General features: G+C 44.2%; 1 protein-coding gene across 1 annotated transcript; it reads left to right on the plus strand.

Moving 5' to 3' along the window:
* The first annotated feature begins 16,118 nt into the window (after positions 1-16,118).
* On the plus strand, positions 16,119-20,129 carry GPHB5 (glycoprotein hormone subunit beta 5). The gene is made up of 3 exons (XM_005491641.2): positions 16,119-16,309; positions 17,618-17,819; positions 19,525-20,129. Exons 2-3 carry the CDS (start codon positions 17,619-17,621, stop codon positions 19,711-19,713), a joined length of 390 nt encoding a protein of 129 aa, XP_005491698.2. The 5' UTR covers positions 16,119-16,309; position 17,618; the 3' UTR covers positions 19,714-20,129.
* Positions 20,130-20,736: the final 607 nt, after the last annotated feature.

Below are 20,736 nucleotides of genomic sequence, written 5' to 3' on the forward strand. Positions count from 1 at the left end.
ATCTTGGTTTTGTTAGCGTAAGTAAAAACGTTTAATTTATTTTTTTTTATCTGTTCTCATATATGGAAAAATCGAGGGTGTTGGAGCCAAGAATTGCTTGAGTAAGAAATGCAGCAGCTGTACTTGCATTATACGTGCGTAAGTGCAGCCTTAGGCTCTCTCACTTGATGGAAAAGAAAATATATTAGGAGCTCTTAAAAGCTCTTTATTGTTTTGTGAGGAGTGGGAAGGATGAGATTCTTCTCCCTCCAAGTAAAACTGACATAATTTCCTTTTAGTTCTGTCTTTGAAAACAAAGATGCCCTTTTCTCTTAATTGTGTGACACCACTATCCCAAAGCAGTTGCCCTTAAAGAAAACAAGAGTGATGATGCTCAAGGTTGAAGAATGTTTTTATTTACTTACAGCTTTTTTAATTTGACTCCTGTGCTTCCCTTAGCTGCTCTGGAGTGAGCCATGAATTAGTTCTTCCTAGTTGGTATGTGCAGCAGATTTTATGTAGCCCAGTTTTCCATTTTGAACTTTATGAAACAACATCTTGAAAGAGAATGGAACTACTTTTGGTAGAAAACTTTTATCCAAGTGTTGCTTCCCATCCACAGAAGCTTGTGCTTTTTATCACAACCTCTCTGAGTAAGAGTTTTTGTTACTTGGATCACCTGCTGTAAATATGTTGTATTCATAACCTCATGGAGCCATGAGGAGTTTTCAAATATAAATAGTACCAATACATTTCCTGTTGTCCTATTTTTGATTGTAGTATAGCGAATGACCTGTCATGCTTTTTGTTTCAAGGTTAGCATTAGATTCATAGATCTTAATATTTTAGCATTTCATTGTTTAAGCAGGAGAGGGCAGCAAAAGTTCATTTTTCCCCATAGGAATGCTCTGGTCCCATTACTGTTTTTAAACTTAGGTGCATCTAACTATCTGTGGGTAGGGGGGGGAATGAAACTTTTTTATATATATTAAAAGGTGCATATGAAAATATATAGACTGGTCCAACCAGACTGTGAAAATGTCTTCTACTCTACATCCAAGTAATAATAAAAATATCTTCCACCTCTGGATAAAGTACAAGCAGGTCTTAAACTCTTGGATTCAAATGTCATTCTTTGGAAACAGTTTACTTTCTTAAAAGTGGTATCAAAGAAACTCAAACTCAATGGTGCTCCCAGCTATAAATGTGTTATCTTCCTCTTTTGCACATGCTCAAGAGGCTCTGTACTGTGGGTGCATCTAAATAAAGAAGCAATGAAGTGTTTTCCAGGTGCTTGGCTTTTTTTTCCACCTCCTCCCAGATAAACTTCGTGAACCTTTTCAGCAGTGAACTTGGAGCAGTCAGGTGCCCATCTGCGTGTATCAAATGTAAGGAATCTTGTCTGGAGAAAAAAAACCCCAAAAAAAGAAGCAATGAGGTGGTAATTTTAAATTTCAGCCAGAATTACCATAGCAAACACGCAAGCTTTCATTAAGTTAATTTTTTTCCAGAGGGCCTCTGATGATGGTGAGTATCCTTGTACCTCCCACAACCCCCCTGTGAGGGAGGTCAGGATGCAGGAAAGAGGCATTAAAGGCACACAGAGTTCTTTGGGAACCCTCTGAGCCTTCCCCTGTGCAGCTGGTGAAGGGATTTGTTCCTTTCTGGCAGCATTCCAGAGTTTCAGTGCTCGTGCTGCTCTCCTTGCAGTTTGGAGGTGAAGGGAAAGGCTGGAGGTCATCAGGGGAAACCTCTGGAGAGAGCCTGGAAAGGGGCACTGCAGGTGGATGGCTTTAGCAGCAGTGTAGGAGAGCTGGTTGCTTCCATAAAATGAGAAATATTTATCAAACATCTTATTTTTAAATATCATGTTTTTAACGTCATTTGTTCCAATAGTCTAACCCTTAATTCTTTCCAATTATTTTTCCACCTTTAATTTTAATCAGTTGGATCTTGCCTGTCTTTGTTAGAAGAGCTCATTATCACAAATCTCTTTAAATACTTGTAAGACAATATTCAGAGCAATTCAGCTTAACAACTCCACGTCTCTCTACTTTCTTATTGCAAGGCAAGTATTTTCTAAAGAAGTTAAAAAAATAAAGAGAACATGCACTAAGTTGGCCTCCAGGGTAGGATTTGTCTTCTTACTTGCAAGTTAGAAATCAACCTTTACAGGATTGGAATTAAAAACTTAAATTAGTTTCCTACTTTCAGTAATGATAATTGCTTTGCTAATTTTTCATGTTGGTCTTTCCTTCTCAGGGATGTTTTGGTTTCTCCTGCAGCCGCAGAATGTCTGGTTTATCTTACATAAGTTTGTACCTCAGATCACAAGTGTGTAGCCTACAAAAGCAGTTTTGTGTGCAGGTACAGGCTGGTCCCAAGGCTGCATTAATTAGTGCCTCAGTACTCTGAAGGAATAGCTTGGGATTTAAACTGGACACTGATACAAAGTCTCAAATGATGATCTGTGATTTTAAAGACGGAGCTGAAGCTAAATCAAATACCCTGGATTTGTTAGTAAATACCTTGAAAGCAAGTGTACCAACCCACTGTGAGCTGTGACCTCAGGCTCTTCTGGGAGCTTCCATGACATGAAAATAGGCAATACAAAAACTTTATTTTGCAATATTTTAATGTTTGTTTTTGTTTCTCCCCTGTCCATCTTGTCTATTCAGTATTATCACCCCTTCAGTCAGTGAAGGTGTGAGAAGCTGGGGGTCACTCGGGAAGGATGGAAAGCTTGAGATGCATTAAAGAAATGTTTGGTTTTTATTCAGTGGTTCATTCTTCCATACACACTGAAAGTGCCTGGGAACTTGGCATTATCCCTGCATCTGGGAAGGGCTTCCAAAAAGAAAATGAGAAAAGAATATTCTACACACCAGCTGAAATATTCTACACACCAGCTGAAATATTCTACACACCACCTGAATCTTGTCAAAATCCTTATTGGCAAGCTTTTCCTTGTGTGTAAGAAGCCTGTGCAGTTCCCTGGCAGAGGCAGCAGTGTCCCAGCAGTGGATATTCCTGGAGCCCCAGCAGGAGCACACTGGGGCAGTGGCTTTGACAGCCAGGGAGGAAAGACCTCGTGTTTGCACAGGGATTTGTGCAGCCCTCAGTAAAGGCAGAGGTTACCTGCAAACCTTTGTGAAGTGAGCGGGCTTGGGTCAGGTTTGAGTCTTTGCCTTTTGAACCTTCAGCACATGTGAGCAAACTGGACAACTGATCCAGCTCAGTTTTAGGTTTTTGTATTAACTCTGCAAAGTGTGCTGAGTGGGATTGCAGCTTATGCTCATCCCAAAGGCTGTGCAGCAACTCCCCTGCTTTTTTAGATATTTGGCAATGTTTATGATGTGCATGAGTGGAAAATCACTATATATTTATTTAATTGTCTCCAACCAACATGGGCATCTGTGTTACATAATCTTCCATTTCAGATATCTTGGAGGACCAGGCTCAAGTCTGCAGGTGCCAGATCTTGGAGTAAACTGCAACTTGGCAAAGGGAACTATTGATTTCTGGAGGAAGGAAATGTGGAACTCAGACAGTGGTAATTAGTTTGTTAGCCCACAGACTATTTCACAAGCACAAGGGGATATTATTGCTGTTTGCTCTCCATGACACTCCTCAGACAATAATTGTCACGGTCAGTGGTTATGCACATTTCAAACATCAGTTCTGGGCAGACAAAAATGACTCAGGAATACAAAGAAAAGAATATTTCCCACTGCAGTGTGGTGCCCCCAGCCCCCCTTTCTCCTGTGCTGCACCAGGTTCTGCAAACACAAGTGTAAGGAGTTGTATTGGGCTGAATTTAAGCAAAATGTGCTGTTCTAGTTGAGACTGTCATAAGGGGAACATAACTACAGACCAGGGGGCACTTCAGCCTTTTCCAAAAAAATGCCTTTAAGTGGTCAGCTAAAGAAATGGGATTTTTTTAGAGGCCCTTCCACCAGATCAGGTTGTTCCAAGTCCCATCCAGTCTGGCTTGGGCACTCCAATGGATGGGGCAGCCACAACCCTGTGCAGGGCCTCAGCACCCTCACAAGAAAGAATTTTTCCCAATATCCTGCCTAACCATGCCTTCCATCAGTTTGAAGCCATCCCCCCTTGTCCTCTCACTACACAGCATTGTAAAAAGTCCTCTGATCAATGTCTGCAAAGATCCCAAGCTCACAAGCTGCACAAACCTTTTGGATTTTTCTGCTAATACAGTTTAGGCCAAGCATGTGCACGAGTTCTTGCTTGCTTGATTTTTGTCTAAATTTGAGAGCAGAGGTGGCCACCTGTCCCAAGGAATTTTAGTCCCACAACTTCCAACTTTTTCAGCTGCTTTTTCCCCCGCCCTGAACATTTCATCCGGTTTTCTTGCACTGGGTGTGAGTTGGTGACTTTTTCTGTAGTTCAAATACACTTTAGTGACAAAGATCCCCCTTTACATCAAGTGCTTCAGACTTAGCAAACCTGGCATTCAGGTGCAAGAGAACACTCTTCCAGCAGGAACCAGGTGTGCCCAGAATGCGCCCTTTAGCCTATGATTTTAGTTGCTTGGAAAAGAGATTAACTAAATTAAACTGTAAAAACATACACATGGACAATTTTTCCTATCCCCTTCAAATAATAATTTCTGTAATTTATATTTCTGTTAAATCCACAATCAAACCGCTTTCACTTCCTATTCTAATTTACCAATCCCCTCTAAAATCATTGACAATGATATGTATGCTGTATATAATTTCATGGGACAATATCCAATCTATTACTAGGACTTAAAATCTAATAATCAAATTTATATGCTTGAATAAATTGTCTAGGAAAACAGAATCCATAAATAAGCCATTTAATGTCATAGTGGTTTTTTGGTGTTTTTTGGGTGTCAATTAGTCACTGATGTAGAATATCCTGTTTTGATTGCATCATCAGTGCAGCAGGGAGTGTGGGCATGGAATCCAAATCTTGCAGCAATAAATAAAACTTGATTTCCAATGTTTAAGTTGTTGCTTCAACATAAGCCTGATGTCATGTGATTGCTATTGGGTCAACCTTCATTCATTGTGGCAGGGTGGTTCAAAGAAAAAAACGGATTCAGTTTTATATTCCAGTGCTTTATCGGCCAGAAAGAGAAAAATCAGATGAAAAGAAAACATTTCTACCACAACATTCCTTCTCAGTAGCCAGGGTGGGCAAAATACAGGTCAGGCTTAGGAGCAGTGATTTCAAGCTTGCTATGGAAATGCTGGTAGTTAAACTTCTGTGACCTTACTTCCACACTGGCTTGTCTCCTTCTGTGCTGCCTGACTTGGCAGCAGATGAGCTCCCTAAAACACAGCTTTAAAATGTATTTTCCTTTACTGAAACCTTGAATTGTTTTCCATGTGTTCACATTCTCTCATTCCCATCCATTTTCCTCATCAGGCCATTCATGCTAATACATTTTCCAAGCAGAGTGTCACCTTCTGGAAGTGTATCTCTGCAGAGCTGCGGCTGTTATCTCTTTACCCTCAGAACCATGGCTGAGGAGGTGAGAGGAGGAGGAGGAGAAGGTTTCTGGCCTCCCTGTGCCAGTGGGATGGGAGTGTGAGCAATGCAGGGAGGACATCCCCATCCCTGCGTGGTTCCTCCCTTCCCTGAGGGGAGAGGGCTGTGGGGGAACCCTCACCCACTCTCCACTGGATCCCCATTCCTTAGGTTTTCCATCCCACCACACATTTCCCTAAGGATCAGATGCCTGGAGGGGAGGGTATGCAGAAAACAGGTTTGTGTTAGTCTGGGATAGAGTTTGTCCCTCTGCAGAAGGGGATTTTGTTTAAATCTCAAAGATAAATCAGATGTTTTCTATCCAAGGCTAAGGTTTGGGATCTTTTTAAAGATTATTGTCATTATTTTTACTCTGACTGCACTAACATGTTCTTGAATGATGAAGATCTTGCCTCTTCCAAGTACAGAAACAGGGTGAGACAGATTAAGTACAGCTCTTCTGTAAACTGCAGGACTTAATTCTCTTCCTGCCAGAGTCAATGATGGAAGCCCCGTTGCTGTCACCAAAAGCAAAATAAAGATCTGTGAGGAGATTGGACAAATCTGCTGTGTCTATGTGGGAAAGTGGTCAGTACTAACAGGGGTGACATGGACTCATTTCCTCTTCCTGCAGTAAATGGATCCCATTCACATCATCCACTATTGTGTGCACATTGTCTGTGTGACCTCCAGAAAGCTTTTATGGATATCAGCTCCAGAGGGAATGGGTGATCCCAGTCTGCTTCCTGCCTGTTTTACAATGACACCATCAGCTCCAGAAAAAAACCTGAATAAATGTCTGCTGCATAATTTGTGATCTGTACCTGAGCATTCAGGTAAACACTTCAGCACATGTAATGAACCCAGCCCTGGGATGTTAAGTGAGGCAGTTTTACTGAGGCTGTCTAGACACAATGTCTGCCTACAAAAGAATTTGGTTATGAACAGGGCCTCATTGTTCAAAAGATGTTATTCTGCTGCTAGGGAAATGGAAAAGATTTTTTTTTTCTTTCAGGAGCAGGGAACTGCCCTTTCCTGGTGCAGTTGTCATTTCATAAATGGTGTTACTAAAAATTTTCTCCTCTGAGACCCTCCATTATTATTAATTACGTAAAACATTCTGTCTTGCAAAAAAACCTGCTAACCTATTCTTTGACATGAAAAAAAAAAAAAAAGGAAGGTAAGCAGTATAATTTCACTTGCTTTGTTTGGAGAAATGCATCCAGGAGAGGTGTTTTGTATGGACTGCAGTAAGTGTCACTGAGATGCTGAGAAGCAAGGTGTGTACCATCTGTTTTGGCACCCTGCAATGGAAGTGGACCAGCACTTTGTGGAAAAAGGAACCTTGCATGGAATGTTCTGCTCTGCCCCTGACCGGAAAGGAGAAGGAAAAACGTGGGTTTGGAATGAAGTTTTAAAGCTGGAGGTGCTACAGTGAGGTGAAAAGACCAGTCAAAATCTGTTCAAACATTTATCTGCCTTGAAAGATGATCAGATGTTTAAGGGATTAAGGAGACAAGGCATTTTTGAAGATTTCACAGGATGGGGTTGTCTCAGCCATGTCAGTGAAAAGCTCAGTCTGGATCTCTTCACTGCCTGGGGGTGCTGACCAACAGTGGCTGAACACGAGCCAGGGGTGCCCAGGTGGCCAAAAAGACCGATGGAACCTGGCCTGTGTCAGCAGCAGTGTGGCCAGCAGGAGCAGGGCAGTGACTGTCCCCTGTGCAGGGCACGGGGCAGGATTGTCCCCTGTGCTGGGCACAGGACAGTGACTGTCCCCTGTGCTGGGCACAGGACAGGATTGTCCCCTGTGCAGGACACAGGGCAGTGACTGTCCCCTGTGCAGGACACGGGACAGGATTGTCCCCTGTGCTGGGCACAGGACAGGATTGTCCCCTGTGCAGGGCACGGGGCAGTGATTGTCCCCTGTGCTGGGCACGGGGCAGGGATTGTCCCCTGTGCTGGGCATGGGGCAGTGACTGTCCCCTGTGCTGGGCACAGGACAGGATTGTCCCCTGTGCTGGGCACGGGGCAGTGATTGTCCCCTGTGCAGGGCACAGGGCAGGGATTGTCCCCTGTGCTGGGCACGGGGCAGGGATTGTCCCCTGTGCTGGACACAGGGCAGTGACTGTCCCCTGTGCAGGACACGGGACAGGATTGTCCCCTGTGCTGGGCACAGGGCAGTGACTGTCCCCTGTGCTGGGCACGGGGCAGTGACTGTCCCCTGTGCTGGGCACGGGACAGGATTGTCCCCTGTGCTGGGCACAGGGCAGTGATTGTCCCCTGTGCTGGGCACAGGGCAGTGACTGTCCCCTGTGCTGGGCACGGGGCAGGGATTGTCCCCTGTGCTGGACACAGGACAGGATTGTCCCCTGTGCTGGGCACAGGGCAGGGATTGTCCCCTGTGCTGGGCACTGCTGAGGCTGCACCTGAGATCCTGGGCTCAGTTTTGGGCCCCTCACCACAAGAAGGACATTGAGGGGTTGGAACAGGTCCAGAGAAGGACAGCAGAGCTGGGGAAGGGTTTGGAGCACAAGTCCTGTGAGGAGCAGCTGAGGGAGCTGGGGGGGCTCAACCTGGAGAAAAGGAGGCTCAGGGAAAACCTCCTCACTCTACAATTCCCTGAAGGAAAGCTGTAGCCAGGTGGGGATGAGTCTGTTTTCCCAAGTAACAAAGAACAGGACAAGAGAAGCCACCTCAAGGTGTGCCAGGGGACATTCAGATTGGGCATTAAGAAGAATTTCTTCACCCCAAAAGTGGTCAAGAATTGGCAGAGGCTGCTTGGGGAAATTAAATCACCATTCCTGGAGGTGTTTAAAAGATTTGCAGATGTGGCACTTGGGGACATGGTTTAGTGGTGGGCTTGGCAGTGCTGGATTAACAGCTGGACTCAGTGATCTTAAAAGTATTTTCCATCCTTAATGATTCTGTGGTTTTACCTGTCCTTGTATGTGACTATGTTAGGCTGACCTCTGTGTGGGGCTTAGAGAGGTTGCTGTCCTTCTCTTCAGGTGTTGAGGAGAGGGCAACAGGAGTTGGGAGCTCTATTCAGTGCCTCCAGTAATTTCCTATTTGCATGTGCCAAACAGGTTTGGCAGAGGAGAGGTTCAGAATACCACCATATCTGGATTAAATACCCTGAGCCTTTTAAAAAAAATGTATGAAAATTCAGTGTCCAATGGCTTTGGGGATAAAAACCCCTTGACAATGATGTCAAGAAGACCACACTTAAAGCAGGGAACCATCCTTGGATCATGTTTTGAAGTTCGCACTTTCCTGTGACATGGAGAATCCTTTTTATTCCAGAGTTCCTCTCAGGTCAGGCAAAATCTGTGTTGCTCAGCCTGCAGCCACTGTCTGTTTTTATATATTACTTAGAAGGTTTGGAAAACCTTTGCCTGGACACGGTCCTGTGCATGCACTCAACTTAAACGGGGGAAGAGAGCAGATTAGATAATTTTAATCTGTCTGCCAACACTCTGGCTCTTTGAATTAAAAAAAATAAGGCAATTTCTCAGTTGAAAAAGGCTGTGCATTGTCCAGAAGCTGCCACTGGTACCAGTCTCTTTAGAGACACATTATAGTTTCACCAGTGCTCTCCACTCTGTGCAGGGAATGCCACCCAAAGCAGGAAGATCAGTAAATGTTGGGCTGTGGCTCTGGAGTTTGTTCTGTGTCTTCTTGGCATTCTGTGATCAGCCTCTGTGAGGAGGGATTTCTATAGGAAATACAGACCAGCAGTTTTCCTTTTTCAGTGTCAGTGGAGATTTGGCCATTGCTAACCCTGGTAAATTTAACCTACAGTGCTTGTTGCTCTTGGGTGATGCTTTATAAAGTGTTCAGAAACTGGAGCCTACAGGACACCTGATCCTTGATGCTAATTAAAGAGGCAAAACCTAAATTTAATTTTCTAGCCTTATGTTTTGAATCAAACCCAGCATTTTATTATCATTTCAGCTTAATCTGTGAGTCATTTGTAATGCATTTTCCTTATAAAGCAACATCTGTATGTTGTATTCTTTACATGTCCAAGAAGTTCAGAGTCTTTTAGTACTTTGAGTTGATTGGGAATCCCTGGGGTACAGTTTGGCACACACCTCTGCAAACATACCTTTTAGTCATTTACTGCTGGGTTAAAACCTAAATGGATGATGGAGGATTTAAGCAGCTGGATTTCAACATCTATTTGCCACATGCCAGCTGCAAGCAAAGCAAGAAATTATTATACTTAGCCATGATTTACATATTTGACCTTTGAACTCCACAGGATATAGCTGACATTGTCAGAGTCAAATACTGTATGAAGCTCTGTGAAACTTGAAACTTGGCTTGTTAGACTTGTCTGATCTTTATAAATTAATGTCTGGTTTGAAAGCGTCTTTAAATGACAAAAGTTTTGTTTTTATCAGGATTTATCTGTCTGATCTAATTAAAGTAGACATAGCTTGCAAAGACTGCAGAATAAAAAGCATGCTTGAAGAAAGGCAGAGGTGTGTAGCATCAGCATCATAAAATTGAATTTGTGGTACTTTTCTCAGTTAATCTCTATTGATTAATCCATATGCAGGAGAGTGCAGGCTCTGACCTGAACTTGCAGCTCAGGTGAAATCGTTACTACTGTGATATCAGAATTTGTAAATAAGCTGTAAACTATAATGAGTGATGTTAATTGGGAAGAAATTCTTCCCTGAGAGGGTGGTGAGGCAGTCACAGCGTGATGTGCCTGTGGCAGTGATGCTCAGAGGTGAAAGATGGATCTTTGTTATCTCCCACTCTTCTTATCTTCCTCCCCTGGTAATTCTCAGTTGCTGATAAGTTGGTGACTCAAGATAGACAACAGAAACCTGGGCAGCCTCTGGTACCTCAGCTCTCTCTGCAGGGTGGTGGGGTTTTTTTCTGGCCTGCTGGAACATATTTTTCTTCCTGGCCTCTGTGAGCCCTGCTGGTCCCACGACATGGGGTGAATCTGCACCCACAAGGAACTTGTAAAATTCAGTGGGAATGGGGTGAAGAACTGGAAATAGGAGGACTCAAAGTGTTGTCTGAGGTCCACATTTCCCCAGGGGGTAAAAAGAGTTCAGGCTGGAAGATTTGGTTTTATTTACTTCTGACACTTCTTGCCTGTTACTGTCTGGGTCTGTGCTGTGCTGAGGTTTGACTTGGCCAGGTGCCTCTCTGGGGTTTGGGACTCTCCATCCTGTTTATTTCCCTGGCTGGATTTGGATTAGTTCAACAGTTCTATGAGGTTATTCTGACAGGATTCACAGGAAGAGACAGTAGCTTTGTTTCATTTCCAGCTTTGTCTAATTTGCAAGCTTCACTCATCACGAAGGCAATGTTAAAAGGGGAGCATTAGCACTGGGGGTGATGTGAGTCACACAAGGTGTCTGTTCTGGCTTTGAACAGTAGGGAAATTATTGAATTAAGGTAATGGATCTTTGAACTTCTGTAGTTTTGATTAAGGAGCTTCATCTTCAAATTCTGAGCCCAGAGCAGCTCTGTCATTGCTCATTAGTCTGTCCTAAAAGACTAAAATGTCTTTTCTAAAAAGACAATTAAAGGAAAGCTATGGAGTGCAGAAGGGACTTGAGCTAAGGTGGTTATTGTCAGCCACATAAAGTTTGCACGGCATCTGTATTTATTGTAAAAATCTTTTCCATACTGTAATGAACTCAGATCAAATCTCCAGGTAATTCCCTGGTGTACAATTAGAGAGCCCAGTTCTCTCTCCCATCAATATTTACCAAATTCCATTGGATTTGAATTCTTGAATCCAGATTCTGGGCTGAATGTGATCAGCATCATCACCATGAAGGGACAGTTTGATAGGGAAGAAAATGTGTCTGTGTTTGATGACAATATGAGGGTGCTTCCAAAGTGCCTGAGGAAACTGAGAAGAATGTTACAACAGTGTAGTGAAGTGGTGTTTGATTGATTATTATCAGGAACTATGCATGACAAATATACCTTTCCAGAGCAGCCTTTACAAAGAGTTTCCTTACTTTCCTAAGGACCACGACAAAGGAGTTTCACAGCCTGGGCTCAGTGCTGAACCTTTACTCTCCTCCTCATCCATTCTGGATATGTGGGTCTGTGTTTGTCCCCTCACCATTGTGTATATCACACCCCCTGAACCTTCAGGAAACTCCCCAGGAATGCCCCAGTTGCAGGTAAATCCTTCCTGCCACTCAGGTTTTGAGAAATGTGTCTTCAGCAGCTGTTAATCTTTGCAACATGTAACTTGCAGCCACAGTGGAGTAGGACTCTGGAATCAATATTTGCACTAGTTTGACTGGGACAGATATCAGACAAACCGGTCTGATCTTTTATTTTAATTTTTTTAAAACATATTTAATTTTAATTTTTGCTATCCTTTGCCATTGGGGTAGGATTAATTTTGTTCAAACCTGTTATTTTCTTGACAATGGAGAGTCTTTACTTCCAATGTTTTTCCTTCTGATTTCTACTTGCGAAGCATTTTGCTCAAAGTTTAAGGGTTGAGAAACCAGCTTTTCTGAGGTACCATGTATATAAACATACAAAAAAGGAATTTTAGTAAATGTGTTCAAACTAAAGTTTTGGTCCATACAGTATCAAATCAGGTTTTAGCCCATATAGTATCAAATCAGATTATGATCAGGTTCTGAACTGAACCTGCAGTTCTGCTATTGATTTATTGGAATTACCTTGTTTAGGGTGCAATACCTGTATGTTACAGATGTGCACTGCCAAATTTTAGAAGCTTCAGCTCTTCCAGTGTCTGCAGGACCTTCATTAGTTCTCTTCTGGATTGAATCCATCATAGCTACAGGCCTTTTTTAGCAGAAGAGTGTTATCTCTCTGGGATAGATGTGCCTCAAGCAAACTGTGGATTAGTGTTTTTTGTTACTGTTAAGCCTCACCCTTGGACTTCATTTTCCAAGTCTGATGGAAAAGGAAGAGAAGAATGGTGTCTGACAGATTCCTTATAACAGCCGTGCTGCTGAGGCAGAGTCTGTGCTGAAGCAGCTGGGTTTCTGCTGCAGTCAGCACAGAGCTTTTCCCCAGCACTTCAGATCTGCGGGGCTGGATTTTACAGGTGTGCTCACTGGGCTGTTCTGCCATTCCTAACACAGGTACCCCCACAAGTTGCAAGAAGTGTTTATCTCCTCTGTAAGAGGGCTCATTCCCCCGAGGACTGAGTGTGGTGTGATTTACTGCCACAGCAGCCTCAAGAAATCCTCTTTCCTCACTGCATTCTCGTCCCCCTAATGCTCATTCAGCAGCTGCCAGCTCGTGTTGTGTTAAGCCCAAGAAGCAAAATGAGCAGAAAGTCTTTTAAAGCAGAAGTGGCTTTGTGTGCCCAAGACCTTCAGCAAGGACTGGTGTCCCATTGTCAGCAGGGAGAGCCCACATTTATCTCAGTCCTGCCCAGGAACACATTTCCTGATGGCTGCATTTTGCTCCCTCTGCTTGCACTTGGCACAGTTTCTATCAGAGCCTTTCAAGGAGCTTTACTTGCTGCCTTTGATTTTCATTTACAGATCAGCCATGCCCTCTCAAGGTTAAACCTGCTTTGTCTGTCCCTTTACAAACCAACTCTTTGCACTCTTTCAGAATGTAGAAAATGACAGAAAGTCACTCTCCAAGACAAACACACAGCAGCTGTGGGGATCAAATAATCTTAATGCACTTGTTTGAAATGCTGTTTTCAGGACATAAAGGTTATCTTTTTTCCAAAAAACAAAGAGTAAACAAACTATTGACATAAAGTCTGGTGTTAACTTGTGATTCTAAAAGTGATTCTAGTGCTATTTTTTTCTGTGAGTTCATCAAATTACATCTAACATTTACAGCTATGTATCCTACCTGATAGTTTTATGACTGTTCTAAACTGAACCCTAATCTCTCTTGGGTGCCATCTCCTGTGAACTTGGCCAGCCATCCCACCCCACCTGGATTCCTCACCCATTTCTCCTTCTGTGGTGCTTTTGAACTAACCCCCACCTTTCCAAACCCCTGCTGTGTGCAGTACATTAAATATCTCCTGTCCAGTCACTGACTTTTCTTGCCTGAATGGCCACTGGGTTCTTTTGGCCTGCCACAGCCTACATGGCTCTGTGCAGTGCTTACTGTGTGTACAGCATTGGTATTTCCCTTGCTCTGTCTCATTAAATAGCTCATCTCAGCTCCTTTCTCATGATCAACCCAATTTGAAATCCTACTGGTGTATTTATTGATTAACTTAAACAGTAAGACAGCAAAAACTCTGTGTGGGAAAAAGGCAGCACTCAGGCTTTTCACACAACACAATGCAAATCCTTCAGGAATTAGTGTCTGTCCCACAAACAGACAGGATTTTCTAGAGACAGAATAAGTGAGAGTCTGCAATTTCTCTTTTGTTTCACTCTAAGCGGCCGTTCAGGACAAATGGAGATGAGAGAACGGGATCTTACTTAGCTGGAGTCACTGAAACCAAGCTGAATTACACAAAAACTCCAGCACCTGGTTTTTTAATCCATAGAAGAAGAGGGATCTGTCAAAGCTGGTTCATCTGCCATCTGGCACGTATTTCCTGTACCTGCCTCTAATCTTGGGCTCATTTTTGCTGGTACATTTCCAGAATCAAATAAAGGGGACTTAAGCTCAGTATTTTTACTTTTACATGCTTTCCCCATAAGTCAGGAACTTTTAAAGTGTATATTTTTGAAAAAGCTTTAAAAGTTTATTTTCTAGCTTTATTTTTGGTCAGTGAAAATTACAGAAAAGTGGTTTCAGGGTTATTTTAGTGGAAAGTGATCATTTTAGACCAGTGACAAGACTTTGGCTGATCCTCTTGACTTCCCTGTGATTTCACTTGTCTTTGAATTTCTGCTTTTCCCTCTTGGTTTCAATGGGGAAAAAAGGTGTCTGGGACATTGTCTGGTGATCTGATGGAGACATTTACAACACCTCCATTCAACATTCCACCTCCAACATCTCACCTGATCACCCTTCACTTGAACCAGGAGTCATTTACTGCCAGTGAGACTGGGAACAATAATGAGGGAGAATACTGGGATGGATTTTAAACAACCTCTCCCTCCTAACTTTCCAAATTTATTATTAAAAATTCTGTTCCTTCTTTTTTTTTATTCTTTTGGTGTCTGTTAAGTGCATTGTTTGAAGCAGTTGTTTCCCATGTCATGATGGCAATATGGCAACAGCACAAAATGCCTGCTGCTTTTCTGTTTTTCAGACAGTCCCTTCCCTCTTTCCCTTGTTCCAATCACTGTTTCCTAATTTAGACAGAAAAGGTAGACCTTGAGAGTAAATAACCAGCCTTTTGCATTCCAGCCTGTGTGGCTGCTCCAAGCTGAATAATGGAACCCAGCAAGTGCTCTGGGGTTCCCAGGGCTCTGAGAACATGAGGGAGCTCTGCTGCTGCACCAAATGTGGGCTGCTGACCCTGACAGAGAAACAAGGACCTCGAGCCATGGGTTATTTGCCCTGAAAAGGGGAGAGCGCCATTGTGGTGTACCTTGTTGGGTCCTGAACGGTTCAATATCTCATTTCCTCAATGGCAGTTTGTGTTTTCCATAGCTCATGATACAGAAAGCTGAAATGCAATCCATCAGATGTATGTATGGGATATTTGTAAGGTAAATTAACAGGCTCATAGTAATCACTGCTTCATATTTGATAAGATGCATGTTCTGGACATCAACAGATGCTGTTTTGCTTGGTTGTTGTGGTTTTTTTCCTCTACTCTTTTTTTTGATTTCTACTTATTTTGTTTTTACCTCTAAGACAATGTAGCATGGATTTTATTTGAATCAAGGTTTCCCCTGTGTTTTCTGTTCTCATGGCTGGGTTGTCTTGCTGTGGCTGCCTCTGACAGCATCATCCTGAGGGGTCCATAATCCCTGACACTTGCCTTGTATTTCTGGATTGTTCTGGGTCCTGGAGCTGGGAAGTCACTGTCCATCCATGGTGGAAAGGAAGGGAGGTGACTATCTCCAGGCCACTGTGTGAGCTTGTGGCTTCACTTCTTTCTCCCACTCTTCTTTTATGAACTCACTGACCAGCAAGTTTTTCACAGAACCAATTTCCTCCACTGCTCCCTGTCCTGTGGACAGCTGAGAATTGGGTTTGCACAGTGAAGGTAGTGGACAATGATTTCTGAATTTCCTTTCACAGTGGAGCTCACCTGTGTTTGAGCTGCCTGCCTTGCCAAGAGAACACTTTCTTTCCTTGTAAGTTCACATCTCCTTCCCCCATCCTTTACCCCCTACCTTACACAGAACTCAAGTAAAAAAGATCTTCTGCAGTTGACAAAAATCCAGGCAAGTTTTTGTACAAGTATCTGACAAGTCTCCCTTGAGGATGTTTACTTAGGGCTTGTAAATTAGAGGTAATGATAATTTCAGAGCCAGCTTCCAATTCCTTCACAAAGGTGTTGATATTCCATTATGGAAAAGAAGATCCATTTTGCCCCAGTGCATGCTCATAATTTCACTCACCAAGACACTCCTTTTTTGATCAGGTTATGAAACAATAACCTGCAAAAACAACAATTCCCTTGAAGCTAATCACTGCTGGAAAGGGGAGCCTTACTTTACAGACAATGGCTTTGATGCCTTGGGTGGTTCAAGTAAGGATCTGCCTTGATTGACAAGACCCTTTCTATAAATTTGAGCAATTAGACATCCCAGTAGCAGCTGCTGGGGAGATCTGCTGGTCACAAAGCTGACAGAGATTGCAGTGCCGGTCTCCTGCTGCTCACTCTGACATCCTGAAACACCATCTGCAATTTAAAACTGCAAAAGGAATTCTGACTCCAACGAGTTAGGTGAGTGCATGTCTGTGTTTGCTCCCTGTCATGGCTCTGGCTCATGAATAAAGCAGCAGGATTTGCTAAAGTGGCAAAGGATAAATGTTTGATTTGTTCTGAAGTTTGTCTATTTTGCTTTACATATATTTTTTTTAAAAATAAGGAGTTTTAGGATTTTTTTACCCTGTTGAAGGTTATATATAATTATACTCCCTTTAATCACATGTAAGACTCTAGTGTATACATGCTGACATATATGATGCAAACATCATGTCCTGATATAAAGCTCTGATTTAGCAAATTTAAATAATTTTGCTTAAGAGGAGCCTAGAAACTCCTAGAAACAAGCATCAGCCAGGCAAATGGCAGTCCCAGCTCACTTAATTTTGGTCTGTCGAGCTGAGGACAGACCCCAGCACAAAGCACTCTGTGCCCCATGAAGTAGGTGACTTTCTCAAAATTCAGTGTCAAATCTGGGATTTCTAAGACAGATGTGTTTAAATGCAAGTACGTGAATTGTAAAATGGCTTAGTGCTACTTTCCAGCACTCTTTTTTTGACATAGGAGGTGTTCCAGAGAAGTTGCTTGCTTTCTTTGCTGAGACAGAAGGTCAACAGATATCAGAGGATCTTGGTGGGCGCTGGGCTGCTCCGGTGTGAGGAACTGAGGGTTCCTGTGGTCACCTTGGCCATGTTCCCCTGTCTGCCCAGCTCTGGTCACTGCCTTGGCAGCCTGGGCTGGGTGTGAGCTGTGCTGAAGGTTCAGCCAAATCCCTCTGGCTGCAGCCCTGGGAGGGGAATGGCACCAGTCCAGTGCACTGGGTGCTGGTAATACTCCAGGATTTTTACTCTCCTTTATTTTTACTCAATTACTCTCCAGTAATACTTCTGGGAGATGCTGAGATTGTAGCACAAATTCAGGGATGCTTGGCTCCCAGCTGTGCAGATCTTGGCTTTGTGTGAGTTCAGGACGGTCCAAGCAGTGTGGTAGAAAGGCATACACTGCAAAACAAATGTGTAATATGGAGATTGGGCGTGTGAGAGTATGGAGAGGGGCTGAAGCATGAGCTGGTGACTTTATGTCTTCCAGGCAAACTCCCACTGCTCGGCTGCATTCTGTGACAGACCTTTTTACTGAGATTTTCCACTTCTGGGAGTAGCGACCCCTCATTCCTTCCCTGGCCCCTCTTCTCCCAGGCCGAGTGAGGATGAGGTTTGAAGGGAGGAAGGGCTACCCCTGCCTCATCCGAGCCCATCCACTCGCCCTTCTCGCTGCCGGGCTCTGCTGGCTCTCCCAGCCCTGCCCTCCTGTCCCCTGTGCCCTCAGCATGAAGCTGCCCTGGCTGATCTCCGGAGCTCTCCTGGTGCTGCTGCCGCCCGGCCCCGCCGCCGCCGCGGCCTCGGCGCTGGACCTGCGGACGTTCGTGGGCTGCGCCGTGAGGGAGTTCACCTTCATGGCCAGGAAACGCGGCTGCCGCGGCCTCCGGGTCACCACCGACGCCTGCTGGGGCCGCTGCGAGACCTGGGAGGTGAGGCTGTGACCCAGCGACACCCCTGGCTGATGCCTGCCCCCCAAAAAATCCCTCTAAAGACACCCAGCCCCAGTGCCCATGACCCCCTGGCAGCGTTTGTTGTTGGCTGTCCCCTCCCTCCTGCCCCTGCCCCACAGGGCAATGGAAGCCATGTGATGATATTAATGAAGCACTTATGTAATGCTCTTACTGTGCAGTCTGAAAGCCTCTTACAGCTTGAACACTTAAGGAGAGGGAGACTTTATTACTTTGCTTGAAAAAAAAAAGTATTCCTTGGAGATTAGGATGGAGGCCCCAATTAATGGGTAATATATTTTGTTCCAAAATGCAAATCCCAAACATAATGTCTGTTTCTAATTTGGTCCCGTTTTAAGTCACAGCCCTGTATAAATATGAAATGCTTAAATTTTAGGGGTGTACAGAGGGAGAAAGAAGGAGCATAAGTTCATCCACACATGTGTCAGAGAGCATGTTTCTGAGTGTCTTTGCCATTCAGCAACTGGAGAGCTCAAGGGGCCAATCCCAGTTTAATTTATTCAGAAAACCTTGAGTGACTCAGAGGGATTTTGTCCACATGAAGACAAGGACTCTACATAAGTGACCAGAGATGGAGCAGGCTCTGTGTGCTAAACCCTGACTCCCCTTCTTCTTAACGTTTTGGGATGAGGGAAAAGGCGGATTCCATAAGGTGCCTGGGAGGGATCTTTTGACTCCTGCTTCCCCCTGTTCCCAAGCTAAGACCTTGTAGCCTCTCCTGCTGAATACGCCTGGCTGCGGATTCAACAGTTTCCAGAAGGCACCACAATGTGTTTGGATGTGCCTTTGTAAGAGGGAAGGTTTCTGCACATCTTCTTGCTGAAATGTTGTATTTGTTCTCTCTCCCACTTCTTGGTTCCCAGGGAAGGCTCTTTGCACAGCACAGAGGCAAAGAAAGAAATTAAAATATGTCCTGGCTGGGAGGTATTAGGCAGTGGGCTCCCATTCCTGTGTGTGCTGCCCATTCCTGGAGTCTTTGGAAAATGGGTGCCCCTGTTAAGGAGAAACTGATTTTTCAGCAAAATCAATGCCACTGTGACATCACGTGGCAGGGTGGGTTCCAAGGCCTTCAGGCTCCCATCATCTTCTGATGGCTGAGGTCTCTGGCCAAGCTGATTTTCTCCAGAGGAGTTGCAGACTTCTCTGCTTGCTGCTGTGCCAAGAACTTTCCCCACAGTGTACAGCCATTGGGATTTGTGGAAGTGCAGCCTGACAGCGAGGACTGGTCTGGCTGAGAAAAAACCTAGCCCTTGGCACCTGGATGCACTACTGCTCTTAGGCAGCTTGTACACGTGAAGGGCTTCCAGCAGAATGTGTTTAATGGAAAATCAATGCATTTGGAAGAAGGCAGCTGCTTTTGGCAGCATTTGGTCGAAACACTCATACTCTGCTAAAAACCACTTTTGGGATAATCTTTTGTCTTCCTTCAAGCAGGTTTTAATTGGAGCTTTATGCTTTAAGCAAACTGAAACACATACATGCACCCACTCCCCTCCATGGCAGGGCTCCAAGAGGCAAGCGTTGAAGGATGCAGCCTAAAATTTATTCCATGGCCCCTTCCACCTGATCCAGTAGCTCCTCTATTCACACAAAATCCGCTTGAGGAAACTGGGGCTCCAGATGTTTGTCTTGCTTTTTGCCTGAGGCCAGCATTTCTCCCCTGCAGAAACCAATCCTGGAGCCTCCTTACATCGAGTCCCACCACAGGATCTGCACCTACAACGAGACCAGGATGGTGACAGTGAAGCTGCCCAGGTGTGCCCCCGACGTGGATCCCTTCTACACCTACCCAGTGGCCATCCGCTGTGACTGTGACATCTGCTCCACTGCCACCACCGAGTGTGAGACCTACTGACCTCCCCTCCCAGCCTGGGCAAGGAGGGGATGAATTCTGCCCCAGCTTCACACCCGTGGTGCCTCCAGCATCCTGGAGGGTGTAAATCAGCCCAGAATTTGATCTCTCCCTGAAATGCTGCTGCTCGCTGATTTTTCTGGGCAGAGGAGGCTTAATCTCCTCTCCTTATCGCAGACATCTTTTTATGAAAATCCTTTCCTTAGGATTTTTTCCTCCTGAGAAGCTGAGAGGCCTCAGGAACAAATGTAAACATTGATTATCTGCTGCTGTGGAATGCAACAGGTGGATCTGTGATTGGTCTCATGTGGTTGTTTCTAATTAATGGCCAATCACAGTCAGCTGGCTCAGACAGAGTCTGGGACAGCTGCCTTTGTTATTCATTCCTTTCTATTCTATTCTTAGCCAGCCTTCTGAGATGAAACCTTTTCTTCAATTCTTTTAGTATAGTTTTAATGTAATATATATCATAAAATAATAAATCAAGCCTTCTGAAACATGGACTCAGATCTACGTCTCTTCCCTCAACCTGAGACCCCTGTGAGCACTGTCACACTCTCCTTATGCTTCTCAAAGCATTATTGCTGTAGAAACCCACAGCCTTCCTAAAGCAAATCCCATAAAAAGAAATGTTGCAGTTTCCCTTCCCTCTGTGTGACCTTTCTCCCTGCACATGGACTGAACAGTCACTGGGGTGTGGAAATACTCCACAAAAACATTGCCTCCTCCACAACAGCCTGATTCATCTGGGGTTTAGCTTCTTCCCAGTAGCATAAATGCAGTTACCAACACTTCCATCACATCCCCCTCCCAGCCCCATTAGTTAATCTTACCCTGCAGTCATTCAGGAGTAACAGTCAAACAAAAAGGTCTCAAGGCCAATGAAATGGAAATAAGTATTCAGATCACTACCTTGAAATTAGGGAGAATGCATACTCAGCCCTGACTCAGCCAAGGACTTAAGCTCATGATTAAGTGTTTTGCTTAATATCAGTGGACTTTTACAGTTAAGCATGTATTTCAGTG

This window comes from Zonotrichia albicollis, chromosome 6, assembly GCF_047830755.1.
Source record: "Zonotrichia albicollis isolate bZonAlb1 chromosome 6, bZonAlb1.hap1, whole genome shotgun sequence".
Classification (NCBI taxonomy): domain Eukaryota; kingdom Metazoa; phylum Chordata; class Aves; order Passeriformes; family Passerellidae; genus Zonotrichia; species Zonotrichia albicollis.

Coding starts and splice junctions, on each gene's coding strand:
- GPHB5 (XM_005491641.2), top strand. CDS start 17,619: ATGAAGCTGCCCTGGCTGATCTCCGGAGCTCTCCTGGTGCTGCTGCCG. Junction 17,820..19,524: donor GCCGCTGCGAGACCTGGGAG/GTGAGGCTGTGA, acceptor TCTCCCCTGCAG/AAACCAATCCTGGAGCCTCC.